This window comes from Littorina saxatilis, linkage group LG2 (genome assembly GCF_037325665.1).
Source record: "Littorina saxatilis isolate snail1 linkage group LG2, US_GU_Lsax_2.0, whole genome shotgun sequence".
Classification (NCBI taxonomy): domain Eukaryota; kingdom Metazoa; phylum Mollusca; class Gastropoda; order Littorinimorpha; family Littorinidae; genus Littorina; species Littorina saxatilis.
Window position 1 is genome coordinate 16,889,767 of NC_090246.1, and position 26,529 is coordinate 16,916,295.

At 43.1% G+C, this 26,529-nt stretch overlaps 1 protein-coding gene across 4 annotated transcripts in view; it reads left to right on the top strand.

Annotated features, from left to right (window-relative positions):
* The window catches only part of LOC138958353 (PDZ and LIM domain protein 3-like), a 40,853-nt gene that overhangs the window by 7,757 nt on the left and 6,567 nt on the right, over positions 1-26,529 (top strand). For 2 of the 4 annotated variants that reach the window (XM_070329467.1, XM_070329466.1), the window contains exons 2-7: positions 15,400-15,551; positions 17,643-17,781; positions 19,902-20,080; positions 21,071-21,282; positions 24,826-24,937; positions 25,537-25,622. In XM_070329467.1, coding sequence (XP_070185568.1) covers positions 15,400-15,551; positions 17,643-17,781; positions 19,902-20,080; positions 21,071-21,282; positions 24,826-24,937; positions 25,537-25,622 — 880 coding nt within the window. Of the gene's footprint in view, positions 1-6,477; positions 7,175-15,399; positions 15,552-17,642; positions 17,782-19,901; positions 20,081-21,070; positions 21,283-24,825; positions 24,938-25,536; positions 25,623-26,529 lie in introns of those variants that run through there. The other 2 variants (XM_070329468.1, XM_070329469.1) reach the window with 2 other exon arrangements.

Genomic DNA, 26,529 nt, shown 5'->3' on the forward strand with positions numbered 1-26,529 from the left:
TAGTGTGGGGAACCCAAATGGGCAAACGAGCTCACACGTAACCAGAAAATTCTGGAGCGCTGAAGAAGAAGAAGTACAAGTCACTGAGTTACAGCTCAGTTGGACTTCTGCTGGTAATTTACTCCTGCGTTCTCATTCCTGATTTATAGTTGTACAAACCATTGTGTTATACTTGTACACAGTTCAGAGGTACAATTTATGGTTTTTGAGTCACTTGAGAAAAAGTGACTCTATGTAATCGGTCAGTGTTAGTCTGTCCGGCCGGCCGTCCGGCCGGCCGGCCGTCCGTAGACACCACCTTAACGTTGGACTTTTCTCGGAAACTATCAAAGCGATCGGGCTCATATTTTGTTTAGTCGTGACCTCCAATGACCTCTACACTTTAACGATGGTTTCGTTGACCTTTGACCTTTTTCAAGGTCACAGGTCAGCGTCAAAGGAAAAATTAGACATTTTATATCTTTGACAAAGTTCATCGGATGTGATTGAAACTTTGTAGGATTATTCTTTACATCAAAGTATTTACATCTGTAGCCTTTTACGAACGTTATCAGAAAAACAAGGGAGATAACTAGCCTTTTCTGTTCGGCAACACACAACTTAACGTTGGGCTTTTCTCGGAAACTATAAAAGTGACCGGGCTCAAATTTTATGTGAACGTGACTCATTGTGTTGTGAATAGCAATTTCTTCCTGTCCATCTGATGCCTCATATAATATTCAGAACTGCGAAAGTGACTCGATCGAGCGTTTGCTCTTCTTGTTGTGATAAGACAAGTCAAAACACGAACAGTGAAGCCCAACTCGTGTCATTCTCGTAAGGTGTCACGAATACCACAATTTTGTATAGTCAAACTACCATACTGAAAATATCTATTCTAATTGGGCCGTCAGGTACCGAAAAAGAGGTATTCGTTTGGGTGTGACGGTGCGTAGAACAGTAGCAGACTTCACGATGCTGTCGATTTCTGTCAAAACACGCGCACGCACGTACACACACCACACGTGACACAACACACACCCAAACACACATACACACACACACACACACTCTCTCACACACTCTCACACACACACCATCTGAGTCACTTCTTTATTCGGAGAAAGGCCAGTTACGAATACCACAGAGGGCAAAGCCCCCCTCTTATTGGCCTAGCTACTGTTATGTTACAGATATTTTGGTTTCTTATTTGGACAAGACTTTATAACGAGAGTCCTTGAGGGGCGGGAAGAGAAGTAGGAGGTTCAGCTTGGAGCTGTCCCGGTGTAACACGAAATTTTTACTCCACGAAAAATGTACTCCGGAGTAAAAATATCGTACGAAATTCTTACTCCGAGTAAATTTTTCGTACGAGAAAAGAACTCCCCAAGGCACGAACAAATTACTCCCTCCACGAAATTGTTACTCCCCATTTTTTTTACTTCCAGTAAAAATCTCGTACGCGAAAATGGGATGCGGGCGAAAGGATAATGCCAATATGTGATCTCGCGCAAACGATTGTCGCGCTACCCTCCTTCCACCCCTTCCACCACCAAGGCTAACAGGGGACAAGGGAGTATAAATTTCGTACACCTGGCATGGGAAGTTAAATTGCTCGTGTTAGGGTGAAGAAATGTATTCGTTTTTTATTCGTCAGGGAAGTAACATTTGTGTACGAAATGTTTACTCGGAACACACCTGTCGCGGGGAGTAATTTTCTCGTGTAAGGGGGGGAGTGCTTTTTTCGTAAAGGGAGTAACATTTTCGAACGAAATTTTTACTCCGGAGTAAAAATCTCGTGGGAGTAATTTTCTCGTGTTACACCGGCTGGTGTGCGGTAGTTACAGTGGAACCCCTCTTTTATGACCTCCTAAAGTCCGAGTAATTAATTAAAGTCTTACGATACGAAGGAAGGAGTCTTAAAATTTGGGTAAATTTACGGACGTTATGAACAGTAAATCTGAAAAATCAAGGTCTTAGAAAGGGGTTGGTCTTAAATTGGGGGGGGGGGGGGGGGCTTTAAAGGGGGGTTCTACTGTACTTTGATTCAATCCTTATTTTAGGAAAGGTTTAGGGTACAGTGTTAAAACTTTGATCGCGCAACAGGATCAGTCAGGGGTAATACATGTACTGGTATGAACAGTATGCTTTGAAATGGAGCTGATGACGGTTTTGATTTATGGCAGTGTACTTCACTCCTTGCATCCATAACCACATTTATTTTGGGAGGTAATATTGACACAGCAATACGCAAGAGAACTGTCAGTGTCAGGTTCTTAATCGGTAATTTCAGAAGCCACTGATCATGTTGACGTGAGAAACCCCAGAAATGTGTAATAATACCCTTCCGAAAGCACCTGACACGTGAACAACGAAATGTTGTAATAACAATATTTTTAAGGCGAGATCCTGACAGCGTGAAAATCGAAATCATTACTCAAGATGGTTGAGCAATGTCAATGATCGACAGCAGGCTCGACACCTTTGTCTAATGTCAATAAGACCTATTTACAGGAGAGAGAGGGAGAGGGAGAGGGAGAGGGAGAGGGAGAGAGAGAGAGAGAGAGAGAGAGGAGGAATAGAGAGAGTAATAGCAAGGACGAGAGAGAGAGAGAGAGAGAGAGAGAGAGAGAGAGAGAGAGAGAGAGAGAGAGAGAGAGAGAGAGAGAGAGAGAGAGAGAGAGAGAGCCTGCCCCTCGTTCCTTTCCTGCTGTTTCGCCCTCCGTCTTTGAGGTAAATAATCATTCTCACCTGCATATCCTGAACCTACTTGTCAAACGTATACTATACCCCGCCCCTGTTGTTAGCTTGTAATGAAGAATTTCAAAAGCATCCAACCACAGTCAGTAACCATACACCGTTCTTGTTAAAACCTAAACTATCCCGCGCCCCTTTTCAATAAACTGTCTTGTTATTGCTTTTTCGGACAATTTTCTGAAGGTACCCACGGTTTCTTAATGACGTCACAGTAGGCGCTGGACGGTTGACTTGTTTCCTAGGGTATTCGTCGGTGTACTGTTGTTGGCTAATGCAAAATGTCAAGCGCATCTGGCAAAAGAGTATCAGCGGTGTGAAGTATTTGTCGCGCTGATCTCAAGCCTGCCCTGAGTGTGCTCCTGACACCATTCGTAAGCCTTGATGACACCTCGTAAAACACTTCCAGGTGTCACTACGAGTGTCATGCAATCCTGTGGGAAGATTCAGTTTAAATTATACTGTTCCGAATGCATGTTGCAAGTGGCAATCCATGTACTTATATGCCACATGGAAGAATTTATGACTGGAGCCACTGACTTACGAGATACAGGTCCGAGGCTGGAGTTCAGTTGTAAGCTAACATGATTTTACTGTTAAGTTGTGGTTAGATTGAATGGGGCTTTGTGCTAAATCTGGCCCGCGTGCATCGTTTTAAGGTTGTCATTTATGATTAATTAATCATGTTCATTGACGCGCCAGGAGGGAAAAACTGAGTTTGTGGTGTGACTACACAGAACATGTTGGAAACGAGCCATCGTTTTGAATGCGTCAAAAATACATGCAGCATGAAGAACACGTCTCGTCATCTGTTTGTCTGTCTGTCTGTCTGTCTGTGTGTGTGTGTGTGTGTGTGTGTGTGTCTGTCTGTCTCTCTCTCTCTCTCTCTCTCTCTCTCTCTCTCTCTCTCTCTCTCTCTCTCTCTCTCTCTCTCTCTCTCTCTCTCTCTCTCCTCTTCTCTCTCTCTCTCTCTCCTCTTCTCTCGTCTCCTCGTCTCTAGTTCTACTCTACTCTAGTACTCGACTCGACTCTCTACTCTACTCTACTCTATTCTATACTCTACTCTACTCTACTCTACTCTACTCTACTCTACTCTACTCTATACTCTACTTTATAATCTACTCTGCTGAAGAGACATTAAACTCCAAAAACCAACCAACCAACTTTATAATCTACTCTACTCTACTATACTCTGCTCTACTCTACTATACTCTGCTCTACTCTACTCTACTCTACTCTGCTCTACTCTCTACTATACTCTGCTCTACTCTACTCTACTCTATACTCTATACTCTATACTCTACTCTAGTTCTCTACTCTACGCTACTCTACTCTGTTTTATGTGTATTACAATTATACTGCACATTGTTGGCAGTTATCGACACACCTGGGAACATATTAATTCCAGTCTATATTTAGTGTGCACAGATAACAAGATCATTATGTGTGTCTTATTTTATGATTGGTTGTACAGCAGACACAGTCAAATATTCCGAAACTCGACCAGACAGAAAGTTTTGTCATGCGGAGCAAGCGGCGCATGGCTGACACATTTCTCTCTGTGATAATGAACAAACACATTGCTTGCTGCCGAGTGTGAATAGATGACCCAGAAGCCGCTGATCCTAATCAATAATGATCAATGTACACTCACTGTGCTTACAAGTGCCTACCTGTCGGTCCTGTCAATGGCAGTCCTCGAATCGACTTGCACATACCTGGCATATTATTTTGTCCTCGAATCTATCAGCATACCTGGCATATTTGGCAATGGCAATGGCATGGCTTGTAAGCCGTTACTTCCAGAGGTGCATAATCATCACTTACACGGCCCAGGCGTCAGAAATAGCATTACTATTATATAGTTTATACCCGATGGTTATTACGTCTGATTTCACTGAAGGATTGTATGAATGGGTATATATATATGTATGCATTCAAGTACCGTAACGGTAGTTATTTTTCACGTAGAGCTACTCAGCAGCAATAGATCATTCCAGTAGAGAAGTTGGGGTGCGAATCTTGTTGGAAAATACATAACTGGGAGGATTTAAGCAAACATTGTGGTCTACAAACTTAAAACGTTGTGAAATTATCGTCTCTCATCTGAAGTTAATGTATACTAAATATATATGAATTCGCGGAATACATGTAGGAGTTACTAGCATTTCATTGGGAGCATTTTTGGGGGGTCATCCTATATTTCAAAGTAATCTAGGATTTGTAAACATCGCAAACATGAGAGCGCAATGAATTGTACTTAAATCGGTTGGAAGAAGACTAGCATTCGTAGCCCCATCCTTGGTGGATGCAGATTCTGTGGAATGTCGACAGATAGGCCACATTCACTTAGATAGTCTAAGACAGATGAGCCTAATAACTGTACCAAGTTCCTTCGAGAAGGGCCAAGATGTTCTGTGTACAGACAGCTCACTAAGAATGATTCTGTGCGATCTACGCCCAGCCTGCCAGCCGAGACAGTTAGTGTTGAAGGGTGCCACATTACAAGCCTCAGCCAGGTGACTCAGAGATACTGCTGCATACACTATACAGTGGAACTTCCCTTTTCAAAATACAGAGAAATTGAGTTCATAACAAGGAAGGAGTCTTAAAATGGGGGTACATTTACAGAGGTTATGAACACAGTTTAAGAAAACAGGGTCTTGAAAGGGAGGGAATCTTAAACTGGGGGTCTTAAAAGGGGGTTCCACTGTATCTGGCTTACTCCATGAAGACGGTAGACTGTCAGACTCTAAGACGAGGCGGACAGACGTTGACCAGGATGGCTTTACAGGACCATCATCACCGCATTTGCTTGTGACGGCGACAGAGCAGCCCCCTAGGCCTAGCTTTAGGTGTCACCTTTGTTGGCGCGCGGAGTCCGCATAATTGTAGGATATAAAATTGTCACTCACGCCTCGCTGGGCGGCACAAGCGGCGCCCCCCCTGAAAGGACGACTCAGTGTCGGTTCAACGGGCAGGATTATACACCCGAGGAATCTTTTTCATTCACGGTTCTTTCTGGTCAACAACCTGGAAAGTGGGGAGGCACTGCGTTGGTAGTGTTGGTGTAGACTTGTGTCGGTGCTCAGTACGTCGTGACGTTAGACGAAGATGGGTTGGCTTAAAAACTGGAAGCAATATTATTGTACAGGTGGACGTACTCATAGTATATAATCAGTTGTGACCCCCAAAAAAATGCAACCAACAAAAATGCTGATAACTTCTGCACCTGTCAACGGAATTACTTCATATTTGGTGTACATTAAGTTCAGCTTATGCATGACTAGTCCACGAAGTGGCAAGTTTGTTGGTCAAATGGTCTGACTTTTGAGCTCTTTCGAGAGAAAAACACCCAATTCCAAGTTCGGATATTGACTGTTGACTGCAGTGCCTTGGTATCTCTTTCAGTACCGCAGTTCGCGGACATTTTGATTCTTAAATTAATTTGAAATGTTGATACAAAGAGAAGAGAAAAAGCAATACAAAAGAATCAGCCAAGAGAGAGAAAAGAAAGATTGAAAAAATAGCGGAAGAAAAAGAAATGAAGCACCAAAGGTGTCCAGTGTCTATTACTTCTCGTTTAGGGCTTGCCTACTCATCTTCCATGAGAAAGCGACGAGGAAAAACCCTAGGAAAGGAGAAGAAAAATAAGCTGATGAAGCACCAAGAAGTATTCCTGCGTCTATTACTTCTCTTTTAGTGTGCTAGCCTACTCATCTTCCTTGCAGATCGCTCATGTCTTTCCCAAGAGAGAGGAAAGAATTATTTTTTGAGTCACTTGAGAAAAAGTGACTCTATGTAATCGGTCAGTGTTAGTCTGTCCGGCCGGCCGTCCGTAGACACCACCTTAACGTTGGACTTTTCTCGGAAACTATCAAAGCGATCGGGCTCATATTTTGTTTAGTCGTGACCTCCAATGACCTCTACACTTTAACGATGGTTTCGTTGACCTTTGACCTTTTTCAAGGTCACAGGTCAGCGTCAAAGGAAAAATTAGACATTTTATATCTTTGACAAAGTTCATCGGATGTGATTGAAACTTTGTAGGATTATTCTTTACATCAAAGTATTTACATCTGTAGCCTTTTACGAACGTTATCAGAAAAACAAGGGAGATAACTAGCCTTTTCTGTTCGGCAACACACAACTTAACGTTGGGCTTTTCTCGGAAACTATAAAAGTGACCGGGCTCAAATTTTATGTGAACGTGACTCATTGTGTTGTGAATAGCAATTTCTTCCTGTCCATCTGATGCCTCATATAATATTCAGAACTGCGAAAGTGACTCGATCGAGCGTTTGCTCTTCTTGTTTAAATACAGAAGAAAAAGAAATGAAGCACCAAGAAGTATTCCTGCGTCTATTACTTCTCTTTCAGTGTGCTAGCCTTCTCATTGATGGCCGCAGGAGCGGTCATCTATTGGAATGCATTCGGAAAGGTGACATGTCTCGTTTTGTTACCGTTCTCACGAGATCAGTTACAGTTTCTCTCTCTCTCTCTCTCTCTCTCTCTCTCTCTCTCTCTCTCTCTCTCTCTCTCTCTCTCTCTCTCTCTCTCTCTCAGTCTCTCTCTCTCTCTCTTTTAAAAAGTTTTAAAAAATGTGTTAAAAACCACTTAATGTCTGAGTAGTTTAACGCCTTTTGACTTACCAAACTTAGTATTACGTCAAAAATATGCTGTGCATTGTATATTCTGAACATATTTTTGTTACACTATTGCTACATGTTCGATTGCCACCAGCTTGTATTTATGCATTTGATTTTATGAATAACCACATATGTATGCTCTTCATGCCTCATCTTATCATCATCATCATCATTATCATCATCATTACCGTCATCATCATCATCATCGTCATCTTTATTATCACGTTTTCCGACCTCCTTTTGTTGGTTAACTTTTTAACTTTTTAATTTTTATTTTTTTTTAAAATTATATAATTGTGTGTCTATGCGTCCCAAGGACAGATTGTAAGAAAAGGCGTAGCCTTAAATCTAAATCCTTGTAAAATAAAGTTCAATTCAATTCAATTCAATTCAATTCTCTCTCTCTCTCTGTATGTATGTCTTTGTCTGTGTCTCCCTGGCCTTTGAGTCTCTCCGCTTTTGTCTTTCTATGTCTGTCTCTGTCTATGTGTGTGTGTGTGTGTGTCTCTCTCTCTCTCTCTCTCTCTCTCTCTCTCTCTCTCTCTCTCTCTCTCTCTCTCTCTCTCTCTCTCTCTCTCATCCGAGAAACATAAGTAATCAATTTATGCACTTGACTATATTCACAACAGGGACCTTTCACTCTTCTTTGCATGTTTTTATGCCTACGGATTTTCAAATACGCTGCAACACATGTAACCCAAATTCAACATGTGCCCGTACAATACCGCTTCTTTTATGAAAACATTGCTTCGGCCATGTTGATTTTAATCAACCAATTTTCTTGTCTTTCTTGCAGCTCGCTCATGTCTTTCCCAAGAGAGAGGACACATTTTTTTTTTAAATACAGAAGAAAAAGAAATGAAGCACCAAGAAGTATTCCTGCGTTTATTACTTCTCTTTTAGTGTGCTTAGCCTACTCATCTTCCTTGCAGCAAGCTCATGTCAGTCTTGACAGATGTTGGCCACATTCCATCTCTCTAGGTCTCCGTGGCCCCAACGTTGCTGTTTGCAAAGGTCATCAGCTCGGATGAGTGCCGCTGTTTTGTTTGCCATCAGTTCAGCTTGGGGTAACCTTAACTGCATGGCTCGTTCTGCCATCATTGCCGTGTTGTGTACAAATGTACCGCGTTCGCAAAGGCCTGGCGCTCACCTATGTAACTTCAGCAGGACAGACGACGCACTGCAGATTAACACGTTGCGTGAAAGGAAAACAGGCCAAGTACTCGTCATAATCCCTATCGCAGCATCAATAATATGCAGTGCGTCGTCTGTGTCGCTGAAACTGCGCAGGTATAATCTAAGAAAAAAAAGTCGTGTCAAGCTGTGTCAAAACATTTGGTCAATCTGTCGGCCTGGAACTAAAATATAGACACTCAAAATCTGGGAGTGGGATCAGTCATCATCGGGACTACTAGAACCTGGTTAGCCGAAACACGTAAACCGAGACTGACTGGTCGAGCTAGTCATTATCGACTACACTGAAATTTGTCGTGTCAACATTTTGAACAGGTTTGCATTATGCTTCCAATATGACTTGATTTTTCCTGGAAAAGCCGGATTGGAAATATGTCGGTTCAGTTCTATTCCCTTTTACACTTGTTGCCTGTTTGACGTTGAGTACCATCGGGTTTGTAAGCGAAACAAAATAATGTACTTGATTTAGAAAACTTGACCACCGTCCGTTCTTCTGTCCTCTCACTTCAACCCCCCATCATCTCCCCCAGGAGGGCATAACCTCCCCCCCCCCCCCCCCCACCCTTCACGCATACCACTGTACCCCGGCTCCCACCCTTTTACGACTTGTTGGAGCCACGCAGTCTCACTACAACACAGACACACACAGACACAGAGGACCGTCAAACGGTCGAGCTGTGCGTAGGAGCCGGAGACAGCCGTGCTAAGTCTGTCTGGAGTGAGTTGTCTAAACAACCCTAGAGTTTAGATGATCCGACTCTGAGCCTCGCGGAAAGGTCTCTGTTGATGAGAAGCCAAGAAACTTCGGCGTACACAGTGAGCCCATTGTCAGAGGCAGTCTCCGACGTCTTTATCTTCACTCGCAGCCCAACATCACAGGCGGCCAAGAAGTGTCGGTGTGTCAATCACTACCGCTGCCGTCGCCCTGTGGCATAGGGCTGGCTGTTGGCCTGGCTGGGGTCAGGTCGGGTCAGCATCCCAGATTTCAATGAAGCGAGATCTATGTCCTATGTCGCGTTCCTGGCATTCCAGACGGACGTGGAATTTGATGGTGTCAGCGTGTAAGAAACTAGCTGTATGTGTATTCAAAGCATCGCCCCTTTTCCTCTTCCCGAATCCTCAGGCTTCTCCTGAGACACACCCCCCCCCTCCCTCATCTCTCTCTCTCTCTCTCTCTCTCTCTCTCTCTCTCTCCCCCCTCTCTCTTTCTCTCTCTCTCCCTCCCTCTTTTTCTCCTCGACCGACCAGAACAAACATAATTACTCAACAACCTGAATCACAATAGTGTGTGTGTTCATCTTATTGATGGCCGCAGGAGCGGTCATCTATTGGAATGCATTCGGAGAGGTGACATGTCTCGTTTGTTATTACCGTTCTCACGAGATCAGTTACAGTTTTCTCTCTCTCTCTCTCTCTCTCTCTCTCTCTCTCTCTCTCTCTCTCTCTCTCTCTCTCTCTCTCTATGTATGTCTTTGTCTGTGTCTCCCTCTGAGTCTCTCCGCTTCTGTTTTTTTTAATGTTTGTCTCTGTCTATGTGTGTGTCTCTCTCTCTCTCTCTCTCTCTCTCTCTCTCTCTCTCTCTCTCTCTCTCTCTCTCTCTCATCCGACTCCTGGCACACAGGTCAAAGCAGAGGTTAACTTGAGTGCACGTGTACCCAGCAGGAGAGGGGTGTTTCGGGTTAGAAGTCGGGTAAAGCACTTTGGTCTTCAGTCTCTGGGTTATAGCTTTCAGTGGAGAAGATGCCAACATGAAATTGCACTATGCTCTACTATTTATTGTCCTTGTCTATCGAACACGAAGAAGGGAAGCTACAATCGTCCCAGACCATACATACTAGCTCTTTGTTTCCTGAGCCTGGACCATTGACGGTTACCTCATAGATCTGTTCATTCTTCAGTATGTCGGTGTCAAAAGTTATACCCCCATTCCACACAGCCGTTCTAGGTCCCGTTTCCGTACCAACCAAGGACTGCTGCCACAACAATGGAACGCTGCACAAACGGCCGTTTTGGCATCTTTCAGCAGCGTCTGGGAGTCTGACCATAGTGGCAGCCGTCCTTGGTCGGTAAGGGAACGGGACCTAGAACGGATGAATGGTATGACAACTCAGTGTGTGAGAGCGCTACCGTTGCGTTACCGTTGTTTTAAGTTCCTTTAACGATCCAAGCGTTCCGTTACCGATGGGTTGAGGTTCCATTACCGTTCATTCTAATCGGGAGGGGAACGGCTAACAATTTGAACATGCAGCCCAAACTCAGCCGTCCCTACCGACCCTACCGTTCAAAGCAGTTCCGTAAACGATCAGTTACGTTCATTGCGGTTCTCTCCCGATCCCTCCCGTGCCCGCACCGTTCCTTGGTCGGTACGGGAACGGGACCTAGAACGACTGTGTGGAAAGGGGGTATTAGACTCGACCACTTGGCTTATGGTGGAGAAAGATGGAAGATCTCTGGATATAATTGAAGAGGAGTAGTCTTCCTTTTAGAAAATGTGTACTCTGCCTTAACCTTGCAGATTACAAATGTGTGCTGTCGGGGCTGGGTAAAGGGAGTGGAGGGTAAGGGGGTGGGGGGTGGGTAAGCGAGGGGTAAGAGAGACGAAAGAGAAAACTGGACAGGGAAAAGTCACTGCATGAAGTATTCAATAAAGTCACACACACAAAAAAGATAATACCACATATGCAGGTTTTCAATTCATATTTTGGCAAAGTATCTGCACAAGCGTGTGTGCCTCTGTGAGTATGTTCGTGGCTGCATTCATGGGGTGCCTGTATCCTCAGGAATTTGAGGATTTATTTTATCTCTCTTTTTCTGACACTGTTGATTAAACGTCATATTTACAGGACAGTTTTTTTCCTTTCAGTTATAAGTTGTAGTAGTTTGACCTTATTGTTTTAGGACAAGTAGAGGTCGTTCACCAGTAGCAGACTCACTCAGTCCGTCAGTGTGCCTGAGTGTGTGTGATGGGGAGGGGGGTGGGGGCTCTCCCGTGACCGGCCACCTGCAATGTACGGACAGGTTTGCACTGGCCCAAGGGTGTCCGTTCATGAGAGGGACTGCTGTAACAGCAAAACTAGTGTGAAACATAAGTAATCAATTTATCCGCTTGACTATATTCACAACAGGGACCTATCACTCTTCTTTGCATTTTTTTATGCCTACGAATTTTCAAATACTCTGCAACACATGTAACCCAAATTCAACATGTGCCCGTACAATACCGCTTCTTTTATAATAATAATAATAATAACGGGCATTTATAAAGCGCCTTATCAGAAGTTCAAAGCGCGTGACAACAATACATGTATACAAAAATCATACAATCACTGTCAGATTCAAACAACACATCATGCACATCTCACATCCCCAGACTCTATACTAAGGAACTATATATCCGTAATGTTGTTGGAACAAGTGAGTTTTCAAATTGGACTTAAAAGATGAAATGGATGGAGAGTGACGTAATTGAAAGGGGAGTGAATTCCATAACTGAGGTCCATAATACGAAAACGTGCGGAAGCCATGAGCCTTGCGTTTAAAGCGACCTTGACGGAGAAGTCTTGCATCATCATCAGAAGAACGAAAACATTGCTTCGGCCATGTTGATTTTAATCAACCAATTTTCTTGTCAGCGTGTTAATCCCTCCACCCCTTCAAGAACGACTGACCAGTTTGACACGAGTGTCACTGAACTCAAAATAGACTGACATGGTTGCAACCACATTAATCGCACTCTGAGTTTTTCCATCTTCTGTGATGTCATACATTCCTTGCTACAGCGTATTTAACTCCCCCCCACACACACTCACACACACACTCACACACACACACACACACTCACACACACGATAAATCTTCATTAATCAGTCGGTTCGCTCCCATGACGGGTCATTTCTCGCGTAACAGACAGACGGACTGACGGACGGCTGATCACGCCTAGTAAGCTGAATAAGATTTGCTGTGTCAGTGAACAAACACCAACCGGCGCCTTCTCACAATAACTTCTTTGTGTTGCTGCTCATCAGTAGACAAGTAGGGCTGTTTTCCTTTAGCGAAGAGCTGGGTGTCAGGGAAACTTTCTTGTTAGTGTTAAACGAAACTGATGTTGTCTGAGAGAAGAAGTTGTATGCAATCTAAGCGTTATTGTGTATTGCTTTACCTACCACTCTCGCTTGAAACCATAGCTCTTATAACCCTTGAACTCCACCCTTTTCCGACATTTTGCTAATAGGAAAAGAAAAACATATGCATGTTTTATGATGAATGTATGCATTGTCAAAATAAACAGAAAAGCGTTGTTTTCGGTTGGTGGCAGTGGAACGCAGTCATGACGTGTGCCAGGAGTAATGTGTACCTCGCAGATATCACACACAAAAACACACACGCACGCACGCACGCACACACATGCACAGACACACACACGCGCACACACACACACATGCACGAACACACACACACACAAACACCGTGGCACACACACTAACACATACACACACACACACAAACACACATCGTGGCACACACACACACACACACACACCGTGACACACACACACACACGCACGCACACACACACACATGCACACACACAAACGTACACAAACACGCGCGGGGCCTCTCTCTCTCTATCTCTGTTTACTATGTTTGTGTTTAGGTATGTGTGTGTGTGTGTGTGTGTGTGTGTGTGTGTGTGTGTGTGTGTGTGTGTGTGTGTACTACGTGTGAGTGTGTATGTGTATGTATGTGTACGTGTGTGAGTGTGAGTGTGTGTGTGTTGTCTCATCGTGTCCTTATACAGCATACCGAGTGTCAACATGCCTGTGTGCATGGGTGTAGGCTTGTTGTGTATGAGAGTACCTGCCCGCAGCCTCGTCTCCTCTCTTCTGACACAAGGCACCAAGCCAAAAAGCTGGAGAAATAATAGGAATTTAACCGTTTCCAGACGGATAAAAAAACCTGTGATGAGAGTTCACGAAACTGTCGGTTACTTTGTCCGGTTGCCAAATGTTCTGAGCAGGAATGCAAATGAAACTGGCTGATGTCTTTCACCTTCTGAATTACTCTCTTTCCGAGTCTGTCTCTCTGTTTGTATCTCTCTCTCTCTCTCTCTCTCTCTCTCTCTCTCTCTCTCTCTCTCTCTCTCTCTCTCTCTCTCTCTCTCTCTCTATTTCTCTCTCTATTTCTCTCTCTGTCTCTCGCTTGCTTTCCCGCTCGCTTTCTCTCTCTGTTACCGAAGTTGATAGCCATAAAGTCTTGGGAATAACTATTGACAATAACCTGTCTTGGTCAAAACATGTAGATACACTTTGTAAAAACACATCCAAAAAAATATTTCAGTTATCAAAAATCAAACACTTTCTAGACCTTCGCACAAGAAAACTGTTTTTTCAGGCACATATTCAGTCAGCTATTGACTATGCGTCCACAGTGTGGGACTCTGCAAGTGCAAATACTTTGAAACACTTGGGCAGTTTACATAGACTGAAGAGCTGTTAAATTAATTATTTTAAAAAATACATCTCTTTCCATGACTGATTATAAACGATTGCAAATTCTTCCTATCAGAGATAGATTTGCATATAACAAAGGTGTGATGATGCATATAATTATGTCAGGGAATGCCCCTACACTCATTGCCTCAAATTTCAAAATAAATCATTATAGAAAATGTAACAAATTAATTACACCAACTCCAAGAATTGACCTATACAAGTCGAGTCTATCATATTCTGGAGCAATTATGTGGAACGCCATTCCAAATATAATTAAATTACGAATTCATGAAACATCATTCAAGGAATATTACATGCTGTTTCTTTTACAAAACTTATAAAAACTATTATCAAGCAGCTGGCAAAATATAACTGTACTCTCTGATTATATTGAAAAACATGATTATATATAATTCATGAAGGATTTTTTTATTTTTTTTTTATTTTTTTACAAACACATATTTTCCTGTTATATAGGATTTTCAAGCATTGCTAAAGAATCCTAATGCATCTTAAAATGTCTTATTGGTTGCTTGACATGTTAATTATGGTAAATATGTCATTTGTACTATTGTTAAACTTATCTTTTATTTCTTCTTGTTTGTTACCCCTCAATGGGCGAGGGCCGGATGAAAAGAAGCATGTATGCATTGCTTATTCTGTCACCCTCGTAAAATAAATTTCAATTCAATTCAATTCAATTCAATTCTCTCTCTCTCTCTCTCTCTCTCTCTCTCTCTCTCTCTCTCTCTCTCTCTCTCTCTCTCTCTCTCTTGTCTCAGTCTCACGGTGTGTTTGTGTGTGTGTGAGCCAGAGAGACTGAGACAGAGAGAGATGTTCTGCATCGCACATGCACTTGTGGAAATAAACAGCAAGAGAATAAACAAATAAGTGTCAGGTCTTTCTCGCGCAAACGAGTTAAGCAAAACGCTATTTACTGAGTTGAGTTAATCAAAATCTCTAACAAGAATTTTCAAATCCTTCATTCGGTTCTTGCATTATAAGATGTCCTAAAACTTATATATACTTACAAGTTCCGATATAGTCTTTCTCATGTACACCGTAAAAAGGAGGATTCTGCTGACCTTTCTTACGCACCCTCACGTGTGCTCAAAACCTATCAGGCACAAGACGGGGAAATGGTCCCTAACGCCCAATGCCTTGGGCGCGACGGAAGGAGCTCTATCTTCTCGTACCTGATCCGGTGTCGCTCACAACGCTAAGTTTATCTGTGTGGCCTTCTATTATATAACAAGGCCTTGTTTCTTGGATACGGATGTTCGGTTTTTATTAACCAAACGTTCAACTTTGTCGTCTATCTGTGTGTGCAGGTGCAGCCGAACAGCGTCTCTGAGCAATGCGGGCTGAAGAGCGGGGACGCCATCCTCAGCATCAACGGCGTCAACACGGACCAACTGTCCCACGAGCAGGCCAAGCAGGAGATCGTCCGAGCTGGATGCGAGATCGACTTCCTCGTGCAGAGGTGAGGTTCATGGTTTTGTTGGGGAGAGGGATGGGATTGGGTGGGGGAGAGTGTGTGTGTGTGTGTGTGTGTGTGTTTGTGTGTGTGTGTGTGTGTGTGTGTGTGTGTGTGTGTGTGTGTCTCTCTCTCTCTCTCTCTTTCTCTCTGCGCCTGTCTGTCTGTCTATGTCTCTCTCTCTCTCTCTCTCTCTCTCTCTCTCTCTCTCTCTCTCTCTCTCTCTCTCTCTCTCTCTCTCTGGGCAAATAACTAGTTGATCTTGCTTGCCCCAGCATAACAAGAATGTGCGCATTACCAGACAAGAATGCATGCACCCTGTTTTCGTCTGTTCACGAGTAAGGAAGAAAAAGAGTGATGGAGAGAGAGAGAAATGGAGAGAGAGAGAAATGGAGAGAGAGAGACAGCGAGAGAAAGAGGGAGAGAGAGATTAGCAAGAAAACGTTCCTTTTGAAAGTAACCTTAATTGTTGATGATTCACTTGAGACGTCAATTATTCCTACATTACACACAATCTGAAACTAGCTGAGCCTACATAAATTCTTATTCTAAGTTACATAAATGCTGTGATGGGAAGGGTACCAATGGGGGTATTTGTGATAGCGTTAAACGTAACGCTTCCCACGGGTTTACATTGAAAGCAATTTAGAGCATGTTAAAGGGGTGACTCACAAATCAACAAGAACTTAATTGGTGAACATATTAATTATTAATGTACGTACTCTGTAACACTACCACCTTATGCAATCTTCACACCTTATACAATCTTCACACCTTATGCAATCTTCACACCTTATACAATCTTCACACCTTATACAATCTTCACACCTTATGCAATCTTCACACCTTATACAATCTTCACACCTTATGCAATCTTCACACCTTATGCAATCTTCACACCTTAAACAATTTTCACCTGTTCATAACGGCTGACTGTGCTCGAACAATCTGAATGACAGCTTATTCATACCATCTGGGTTATATTACGTTCAGGCAGCTTTTGATAGCAAAGTTTCTCAGTGCGAAGGAATGTTACTGGTATAACGTGAGCTAGCCGGCCATACTTTCTTCAGAAATGATCAATTATGGGTGGTTTTTGTTTGTTTGTTGGTGTGTTGTCTTTGTTGGTGAGTGTGTCTCTCCGTGTTTTTGTCTGTGTGTTTCGTGTATCTCTCTGTCTGTTTGTCTGGTTTTGTGTGTGTGTGTGTGTGTGTGTGTGTGTGTGAGTGTGTGTTAGACATGGGGAGATTTTTAGTGTTACCACAAGAAATCTCCAGGTGTGTGAAGGAATGGACACTATAGTTATTCGCAGAAGGAAAAGTGAGGCTCGTCTTCGAGGGGAAACTAATCAAAACAGCCCAGGGTTGGCGGTTAAGTTTTGTGATAAATGTGTGGGGCTTGTTTGCACTTACCCGCACCCAGCCGGCGGTTTTAAAAGGAAGAGGAAATCTATTTAGATATATATTTCCTGCAATAGTGGGTTGTTAACAAGTGGGACACTGATTGACACACCTTTTGAGGTGAGAAGGGGTCGCAGAGTGCGGTATTTCTGTTTCCTCCACTTGACCTTTGGTGGAAAGTGAATACACCCATTCTGAACTTGTTTTCCCAAACCGCTAAAACGTGACACACGCGAGAGTTTTAGTCCTGTGGGAAGCTAACGTCGATGAATATCTGGAAGAATATCGTTTATAGCCTAAGCTTTGTTCTTGCTCCTATTCTTCTTCTCGACAATACTAGATATGTTGGTGGCAGAACTAGATATGTTGGTGGCAGAACTAGATATGTTGGTGGCAGAACTTTCTGGTGGCTCCTAAAACTTGTATGTACTCTATCATTCTGTTGTATGCTATTTCAGAGGGGCTATCTGGAAGAATATCGTTTATAGCCTAAGCTTTGTTCTTGCTCCTATTCTTATTCTCGACAATACTAGATATGTTGGTGGCAGAACTAGATATGTTGGTGGCAGAACTAGATATGTTGGTGTGTTGGTGGCAGAACTAGATATGTTGGTGGCAGAACCAGATATGTTGGTGGCAGAACTTTCTGGTGGCTTCTAAAACTTGTATGTACTCTATCTGTTGTATGCTATTTCAGAGGGGCTGTGAAAATCTGGAAGCCCAATGTCACGCCACTGTCGGAGCTGCGTCCTCAGGAGCTCAACACCATCAAATCGGCCACTGGCGACGAACTGACTCCCGTGCAGAAAACATCGCTGGCCATCAACGCTCCACAGGTAACCCCACCCCCACCCCCACCCCCCTCCAAACAATAAAGAAAGAAAGAAAGAAAAGAAACCTGACTACCACCCCTCTCTCTCTCTCTCTCTCACACACACATATACACACCATATCTCTCTCTCTCTCCCCCTCTCTCTCTCCCCCCTCTCTCTCCCACACACACACACACCATCTCTCTCTCACTCTCTCTCACACACACACACAAACACACGCACCCAAAACCCCCAGAGTGTATCTAGTTTGAGCTCTGCCGGAAACATCGTTGACCAGCAACGCTATAACATTTTTTTTAAAGCAAAAGAAAACGAGAAAAAAGGCGTAAAGTGCTCAGATATTTCCAGTTATACTGTATTGCTGACAAGAATCACTCAAAAATCATTGTTGAACATGTGCTATCAAAGACTGACTGGATATAGCTACTCTGTCATAATCATGGGCGAACTGGTTTTGGTCAGTTATGATAGCCAGGCATGGAAAAAGATGGTCAAGGGAACATACTTTCACATGGATATAGACAGAGATGGACAGACAGGCTAACTGGACATGATTTCACACACAAAAACACACTGAGACACACGTACGCGCGAACCCCCCCCCCCCCCCCCCCCCCCTCTCCTTTTTCTCCCGTTTGTTCTCCCTCTCTCCCCACTCTGCATCTCCATCCATCTTTCTCTCTCCCCAACTTCTCGGGGAAGGGGGTACAGACTCATCATCAGTGATGCCACCAAGTCACACACACTCAGAGCATGAGACACACCAGACCCGGGACTCCATTTGATCCCAGGAAAACCAATCTGGTTGAGACCAAGCATGCACGTCTTTAGCTGAGGAGTCACCCTTCCCCATTATCCTTTATCAGGGCCATCTGAGCGTGAGATTAGCTATGAGTAACCACCCCCCCCCCCCCCCCCTTCCTTACACACAGTGAGAATAGCTATGAGTAAGTCCCCCTCACCCTTCTCACCGCAAGTGACCTTTGGCTATTTTCATTAGGCCGGGTGCCGCACTGCAGTACGCGATTGACAGCAATAGAGAGGATTGTGAAGTGACTAAGCGGAGTACCTTCCCTTTTCCCCCAAATAAGGTCATTTTTGTCTGGATTGAACTTGAGGATGGTTTCAGGTGAATTTGCTTTAGGGTCAAGATTTCGATTTGATGCTGGGCTTTGAAGGGTTTTTGTTAAGGTGGAAGTTTGAAGGGGGGGGAGGGGAGGGGGGGTATATAAATTATCTAAGTGTAGCTTTGATGAATAAATGCTGTTTTTAGATCTTTTCTTAATTTTAATGAACTCAACTGTAAAAATGCTGTAAGGCTATAGGTATTTGCCTGAATAATGTCCTTTCCAAACATGAAGATTTTCAAAAGAAAACACAATACATGTACCTACTAACTGACATATCAAACATCATTAACCTTTGCCATGCAATGCCAGACTATCCCTCGCAAACATCTAAAGGATGAGTTTTGCTTCATGCAGAAAGGCCTATTTTTGTATGCAAGAAAGTCCGGGAAAAAACCCAAGAGTATGGCTGACTACATGGCAGGTAAATGTATTTTTATAACTCACCACCAGAGACGCAGCTTCGTTGTTTTGTGCTTTTATTTAAAGGCACCAGCATGTCTGTACACAAGTCGATCTGGGAGATCAGAAAATGTTTCACTTTTGACCCAGCAGGCATAAGGCCAAAAAAAAATAGGTCTGTTTACGGTAACATAGGCAAAAAAAATAGGGTCGGTAGGTCGGGATTTTTTGTTCTTTTTTTTTTTCCAAAAAACCATATTTTTACGGTTTTTTTGCAAAAAAAACAAACGATTTTTTTTTTTCTTTTTTCTTCCCAAATGCCAAAAAAAAAGTCTAGGGTCGCGCGAAAAAAAAATAGGGTCGGTCGGGTTACCGTAAACAGACTATTTTTTTTGTGGCCTAACCAGGATTCGAACCTGAACCTTCCAGTTTGGAAAACGACATCTTTAACACTATGCCGTTGCGCCTGTCATTGATTGTATTCCGCTGATCTGGTATTTCTCTCATCATCAGGAGCCATGCCACATTGCTATCGCACCTGTTGTTGGTTATTTAAAAGGTGTTCCATTGATATTATATTTCTCTCTTCTTCAGGAGCCATGCCGCATTGGCAGCACTCACAACCGGTCAGCCCAGCCGTTTGGCGGTCAGAAACAGGCAGTTCCGAATGTTGTCCATGCCCAGTACAACACTCCCATGGGCCTCTACTCTGCAGATAACATTGCTTCCACCTACTCTTCGCAGACCGCTGGAATCCAGAAGGAAATGGCCAAGTATGAGCGACAGCAGTTTCACTGTGAAACTTATTAGCTGCAGTGTTTTTTGACCAAATAGTGATTGAAATCTCTGTCTCTCTTTGTATGTATACATGAATGTGTTTGTGTGCGTGCGTGATTGTGTGTGTGCTTATTTCTTGCACTGATGTTTCCTTGTTGCCTTTGTAGACATACCTTATCATAAACCTAGAGTACATCAGTAAAGGCCTGATGCAATACCGTAAAAAAAATCATTACACTTTTTTTATACTTAGGCATTTGACTATTATGATGATCTTCTTCTTCTTCTTGTCGTTCGCCAACTATTATGATGATAGGTAACAATCATTTTTAGTGGTAGAAAAGCTGTCTGTTGGATTTGTGAAAAATAGAATTAGAACGGTGAGAGAATGAGAGAAAACCCGTCCGGAGATGGTGACGTGCAATAAAACCCCTAACCGGCACGGTTGGCCTAGTGGTAAGGCGTCCGCCCCGTGATCGGGAGGTCGTGGGTTCGAACCCCGGCCGGGTCATACCTAAGACTTTAAAATTGGCAATCTAGTGGCTGCTCCGTCTGGCGTCTGGCATTATGGGGTTAGTGCTAGGACTGGTTGGTCCGGTGTCAGAATAATGTGACTGGGTGAGACATGAAGCCTGTGCTGCGACTTCTGTCTTGTGTGTGGCGCACGTTATATGTCAAAGCAGCACCGCCCTGATATGGCCCTTCGTGGTCGGCTGGGCGTTAAGCAAACAAACAAACAAACAAACAAACAAACAAAAATAAAACCCTTCTCCTAAGACCCCCTGATTTAAGACTCCCCCTTTTTAAGACCATCCTTCTTCAGAATTTCTGTTTATAACATCTGTAAACCCCCATTTTAAGACCCACTCCCTTTTCTCAGATACAGTAGTTGGGGGTCTTTTGAGGGGAGTTCCACTGTATACACATCTACTGCATGCAAGACAGGAGAGAACAAATCACTGTGTAACACACGCTCTTCTTTCCAGCATGGACCTGGGTTACAACGAGGTGGGTGAAAGGATGTCAGGCACTTACCAGCAGTTGCCAGAGCAACCAGGGCAACCAGGCCAACCGCAGCAGAGCGCACGCTTCGATGACAGCCAAGGTGACACGCCAAACTACCGTGGTTACACCAATCCAGACCTGCAGTCCAACACCTTCAAACGCATCCAGGAAGAGTTGGACCAGGAGGATGAATGTATGCATGCTGTTTTGTTGGTGTTGTTCCTATTTAACCCAGTAGTTGCCTTAGCCATTAACAAAATAGATGAATTCCGAAAATTTCTCTGTCGGGTGGCAATTGTTTGGGTTGTGAAAGAGTGAATATCCTTGATTTTACTAGGAGAAACAGAAGGGCCAATCACTAGCGAGGGGTGTGTCTGAAACAGTCATGGACAGGAGCATGTGTGAATTTATCTGTCCGAGAAAAAGAAACGCTATTCTCTCTTTCACAACCCATACAAAGCCGATGGAGTTATTTCCGAACATTGGTCTATTGGTATTTCTTTACAAGTACAAATCCTGGCTCACACAAAAAGGGGTCACTCTGTTAGCGAGTGTTACATCGATCAGTCCCAGTCAAGTCTGAAGCACAGAACAGTAATTGTATCATGTTTGTAAGGAAGAAACACCCCCAAAGAAATATTAACCCGTATGTTGTGACTGGTTGCCGATTGAATTTCTGGTATTTTTGCAAACTTTTCCTGTAAAATTTCCGCATATATGCCATCCCTGCTAACCTGTCTTGGTTGCGCCAGTGACTGGGACTGGGATAGTAATTATGAATTTGAGAGAGATGTGTAGGATTTCACCTCCATCCTTTCATGGCCATCCTTTTAAATCTGTCTTTCAGTGGTAAATGTAGGGCATAGAAAAAAGGGGCCCCTTGATATTATGGAGGAAGTCATGAACATGACACCTGCCGGTGAGAGGAATGATAAATGCTCTTTTACAACTAGAACAAAACGAAAACATTTTATAATGTTTCTTTTTCACAAGTTTAGTGATGAAGTTGATCAAAACATACCTCTGCATTGATTTATGGAGGTAAGTTGGCAAAGTGATTGCACAAGCCTGCATATAACAAGTAGTCCTAGTCAGTTTTACCTTGTCAGTTTTACTAACACTTCCCACATCTTCAACCTGACATTCTTGCAGATGTGTTATGAGCTAGAACTTGTTGATGTTCCAGATTTTAACCCGTTTATCCCCATGGCATGGAAAGTAACTTCGTCAATTTCAAACTTGAAAAAATCTTTGCAAAGTTTTCCAAAATTTTAAATGCTCACATGTCACAGGAAGCCAGTAGAAAGAATGGTGTTTCAGGATATGCAGTTGGGAGCTTGAGCTTGCGGTATTGGGCGCTCTGTGGGAAATAGAGTTAATGCCTGCAAGTGGAGTACTAGTGCTCAAAATGAACATTCTTGACATAGGCACGCTTGAGCATGAAGAAATAGAAAGTAGCCTACCGCAGCGGCCTGACATCCTTCCCAGGTAGAATTGGTGAGGGTGCCCAGGTGTCTGACCAACACTGGGGGCTCATTGGTTCTACAAAGTCTGGCGGCGGAACGAAGTTCAGGGGTGGCTGTTGCAGTGAGTGGTGGGACGGGGCGGTGTGGGAGCATACTGGGAGAAGGAACAAGCGTCGGGACAAGCAAAAAAGAGAATGAAACAAACAAACATAAAATAAATATATACATAAAGAAGAGAGAGAAAAAAAAAGAGGAAGAAGAAGAGAGAAAAGGAAAAGAGAGAGGGAAGAGAAGAGATGAGAGTGAGGAGAAGAAAGAAAAAGAAGAAGAAAGAGAAAAGGAAAAGAGAGAGGGAAGAGAAGAGATGAGAGTGAAGAGGAGAAAGAAAAAGAAGAGGAGAGAGAAAAGAAAAAGAGAGAGGGAAGAGAAGAGATGAGAGTGAAGAGGAGAAAAAAAAAGAAGAGGAGAGAGAAGAAGAAAAAAAAAAAGTAAACAAATGAAGTCATTTTCCTTTTTCCTTTTCATTTTTTCATTTTCATTACTTTATTGTCCCATCGCTGGGAAATTCGGGTCGCTTCCTCCCAGTGGAAAGCTAGCAGCAACGGAGTCGCGCTACCCAGGTGTCTGCGTGTTTAGGTGTATTCAGCCACCTGCACTTATGGCAGAATGACTGACCGCCAAGGTCTTTTACGTGCCATTGTGATGACACGGGGGTGGGACATGGCTTCCGTCTCTGGGTCTGCACATAAAGTTGACCCGTGTCCGTCCCGGCCCGAATTCGAACCTGCGACCTTTCGATCACAAGTCCAGTGCTCTACCAACTGAGCTACCGGGCCCCCCACAAACAAACAGTCAAAGATTAGAAACATAACAATCAGTCTTGGTTCTGTTTGCTTTTCGACAGGTTGGGTTTGGCTTTTTGTGCGTTTGCGGTTGCTTTGTGATGCAGAATTTTTAAACTGAACAAATTGTGAGCATGAAGGTTTTTTGTTTTTGTTTTGTTTTTTGTTGCAAATTGTGAGCATTTTCAAAATACCTTGGGTTACAACTGGCCGCATGTATTGTTTCTTTTGATCACTTTGATATTACTTCTTTTAAATCACAACAACACATTTACCCCTATGGCATGGAAAGCAACTCCTTCAATTTCTAACTTGAAAAATTGCAGCAGAGTATCTACTACAGGTTTTCCAAAATTATAAATGCTCAAACCTTGCAGGAAGCCAGTAGATATGGAAACAGATATACGTCATAGCTATCATTGTGTATAGCGGGTGTTTCAGGGATTTGCATTTGGAAGCTCAAGTGGGCGGTATTGGGCGCTCTGGGGGGAAAGGGGTTAAAAAAGGGGGGGGGGGGGGGGGGGGGTAAGAAGAAAAAAGGAGAAGTGTCTAGAGAAAGTTATAGAGGATTTTAAATATTAATTAGGATTATTTTCCCTTTTTTTCTTAGATTGTCTTACTTGTCTTATGTTGATTGCAGTTATGTGCATTTTAATCTTGTTTTATATATATAATAAGAGCTATAAGAAAGCTAAATCATCTTGTCAAGGGAAACATGTTTACGCCTTCTACTTCCAGTCAGTTTGATGTTATAGAGTTTTCATATCGTTGTTTTTGTAAGATGCAGTGGAACCACACTTTTAGGACCCTCAAATGTAAGACTTCCTCCTTTTTTCTTCTTCTTCTGCGTTCGTGGGCTGAAACTCCCATGTACACTCATGTTTTTTGCACGAGTGGAATTTTACGTGTATGACCGTTTTTTACCCCACCATTTAGGCAGCCATACGCCGTTTTCGGAGGAAGCATGCTGGGTATTTTCGTGTTTCTATAACCCACCGAACTCTAACATGGATTACAGGATCTTTTTCGTGCGCACTTGGTCTTGTGCTTGCGTGTACACACGGGGGTGTTCGGACACCGAGGAGAGTCTGCACACAAAGTTGACTCTGAGAAATAAATCTCTCGCCGAACGTGGGGACGAACTCACGCTGACAGCGGCCAACTGGATACAAATCCAGCGCGCTACCGACTGAGCTACATCCCTGCCCCATTCTTCCTTTTTAAAACCTTGATTTTTCTGATTTTCTGTTTATAACTTCTGTAAATTTACCTCCATTGTAAGACTCCCTTCTTTTTGAGACCACATTTTTTCAGATTGGTTTGCGAGGTTTTAAAGGGGGGGTTCCACTGTTGAAGAATACTGAAGGCGCATTCATTTCTTAACTTGAACTCATGGTCCTCATAGATTCTATTTGTGTTTTTCTGCAGCCCCGGGAGGTGCAGGATTCCGGTCAGTGTCTGCCCCTGCAGCCAAGCCGCCCGGTCAGCAGAAACCTCAGCAGCCCTCCATGAGGTGTGGTGGCTGTGACATGCTGGCCACGTAAGTTGTAGTTTTTGTGGAAATTGTGTGTATGTGTGAGTGGGATGGGGGGGGGGGGGGGAGTGTGAGCGTAAGTATGTGTGTGTTAGTGTGTGTACTTAAATAGAACTGGGATGGAAGTGGTGTGGGAGGGGTAATTGGGCAGGAGAGGGGGTGTACAAGCTGGGGGGGGGAGGGGGGAGGGTCTGTGTGTGCCATGTGTCCGAGTCTGTCTATCTGTCTGTCTGTCTGTCTGTCTGTCTGTCTGTCTGTTTGTCTGTCTGTGGTTGAGAATGCAATTGGTAAGATTTGATATTAGAAGAGAGATAGAGACCCTTGGTGTACATGAACGTGTGAGTGTATACCGTTGCATACCAAGCATATTCTACCAAGGAGGGCACTGTAATGTAAATAAAGATAAGACCACCATGAGTATACGTGTGTGTGCATGAATACACGCGCATAAACGTACATATGTTCAACTGTAAAAGTGTGTATTGCTTCCATACAAAATATATCACTAAGGAATGCACACACAAAACATGTATTAAGGAAAAGACAACCATACATTCTGCTCTATAATTTTCTTTCGCTCATTTTCTTTTTCTCCCAATCTGCAGAGGTGTAATTGTGAAGGCCAATGGCGTTCCCTACCACATGGGATGCTTCAAGTGTGAATCCTGCAGCATGAATCTCAAACAGAAGGGTAAGGAACATGCTTTTCTTAACGTGAAAGTCTGAAAACACTGACAAAAAAGAAAGTACTCTTGTGCACTGAATTTGTTCGCTTCAACTACTTCTTTTTACATTTAGTCAAGTTTTGACTAAATGTTTTAACATTGAGGGGGAATCGAGACGAGGGTCGTGGTGTATGTGTGTGTGTGTGTGTGAGTGTGTGTGTGTGTGTCTGTCTGTGTGTGTGTGTAGAGTGATTCAGACCAAACTACTGGACCGATCTTTATGAAATTTTACATGAGAGTTCCTGGGATTGATATCCCCGAATGTTTTTTTCTTTTTTTCGATAAATACCTTTGATGACGTCATATCCGGCTTTTTGTAAAAGTTGAGGCGGCACTGTCACACCCTCATTTTTCAATCAAATTGATTGAAATTTTGGCCAAGCAATCTTCGACGAAGGCCGGACTTCGGTATTGCATTTCAGCTTGGTGGCTTAAAAATTAATTAATGACTTTGGTCATTAAAAATCTGAAAATTGTAAAAAAAATATTTTTTTATAAAACGATCTAAATTTACGTTCATCTTATTCTTCATCATTTTCTGATTCCAAAAACATATAAATATGTTATATTTGGATTAAAAACAAGCTCTGAAAATTTAAAAATATAAATATTCGAAATCAATTTTAAAAACACTTTCATCTTATCTTTGTCGGTTCCTGATTCCAAAAGCATATAGATATGATATGTTTGGATTAAAAACACGCTCAGAAAGTTAAAACGAAGAGAGGTACAGAAAAGCGTGCTATCCTTCTCGGCGCAACTACTACCCCGCTCTTCTTGTCAATTTCACTGCCTTTGCCACGAGCGGTGGACTGACGATGCTACGAGTATACGGTCTTGCTGAAAAATTGCATTGCGTTCAGTTTCATTCTG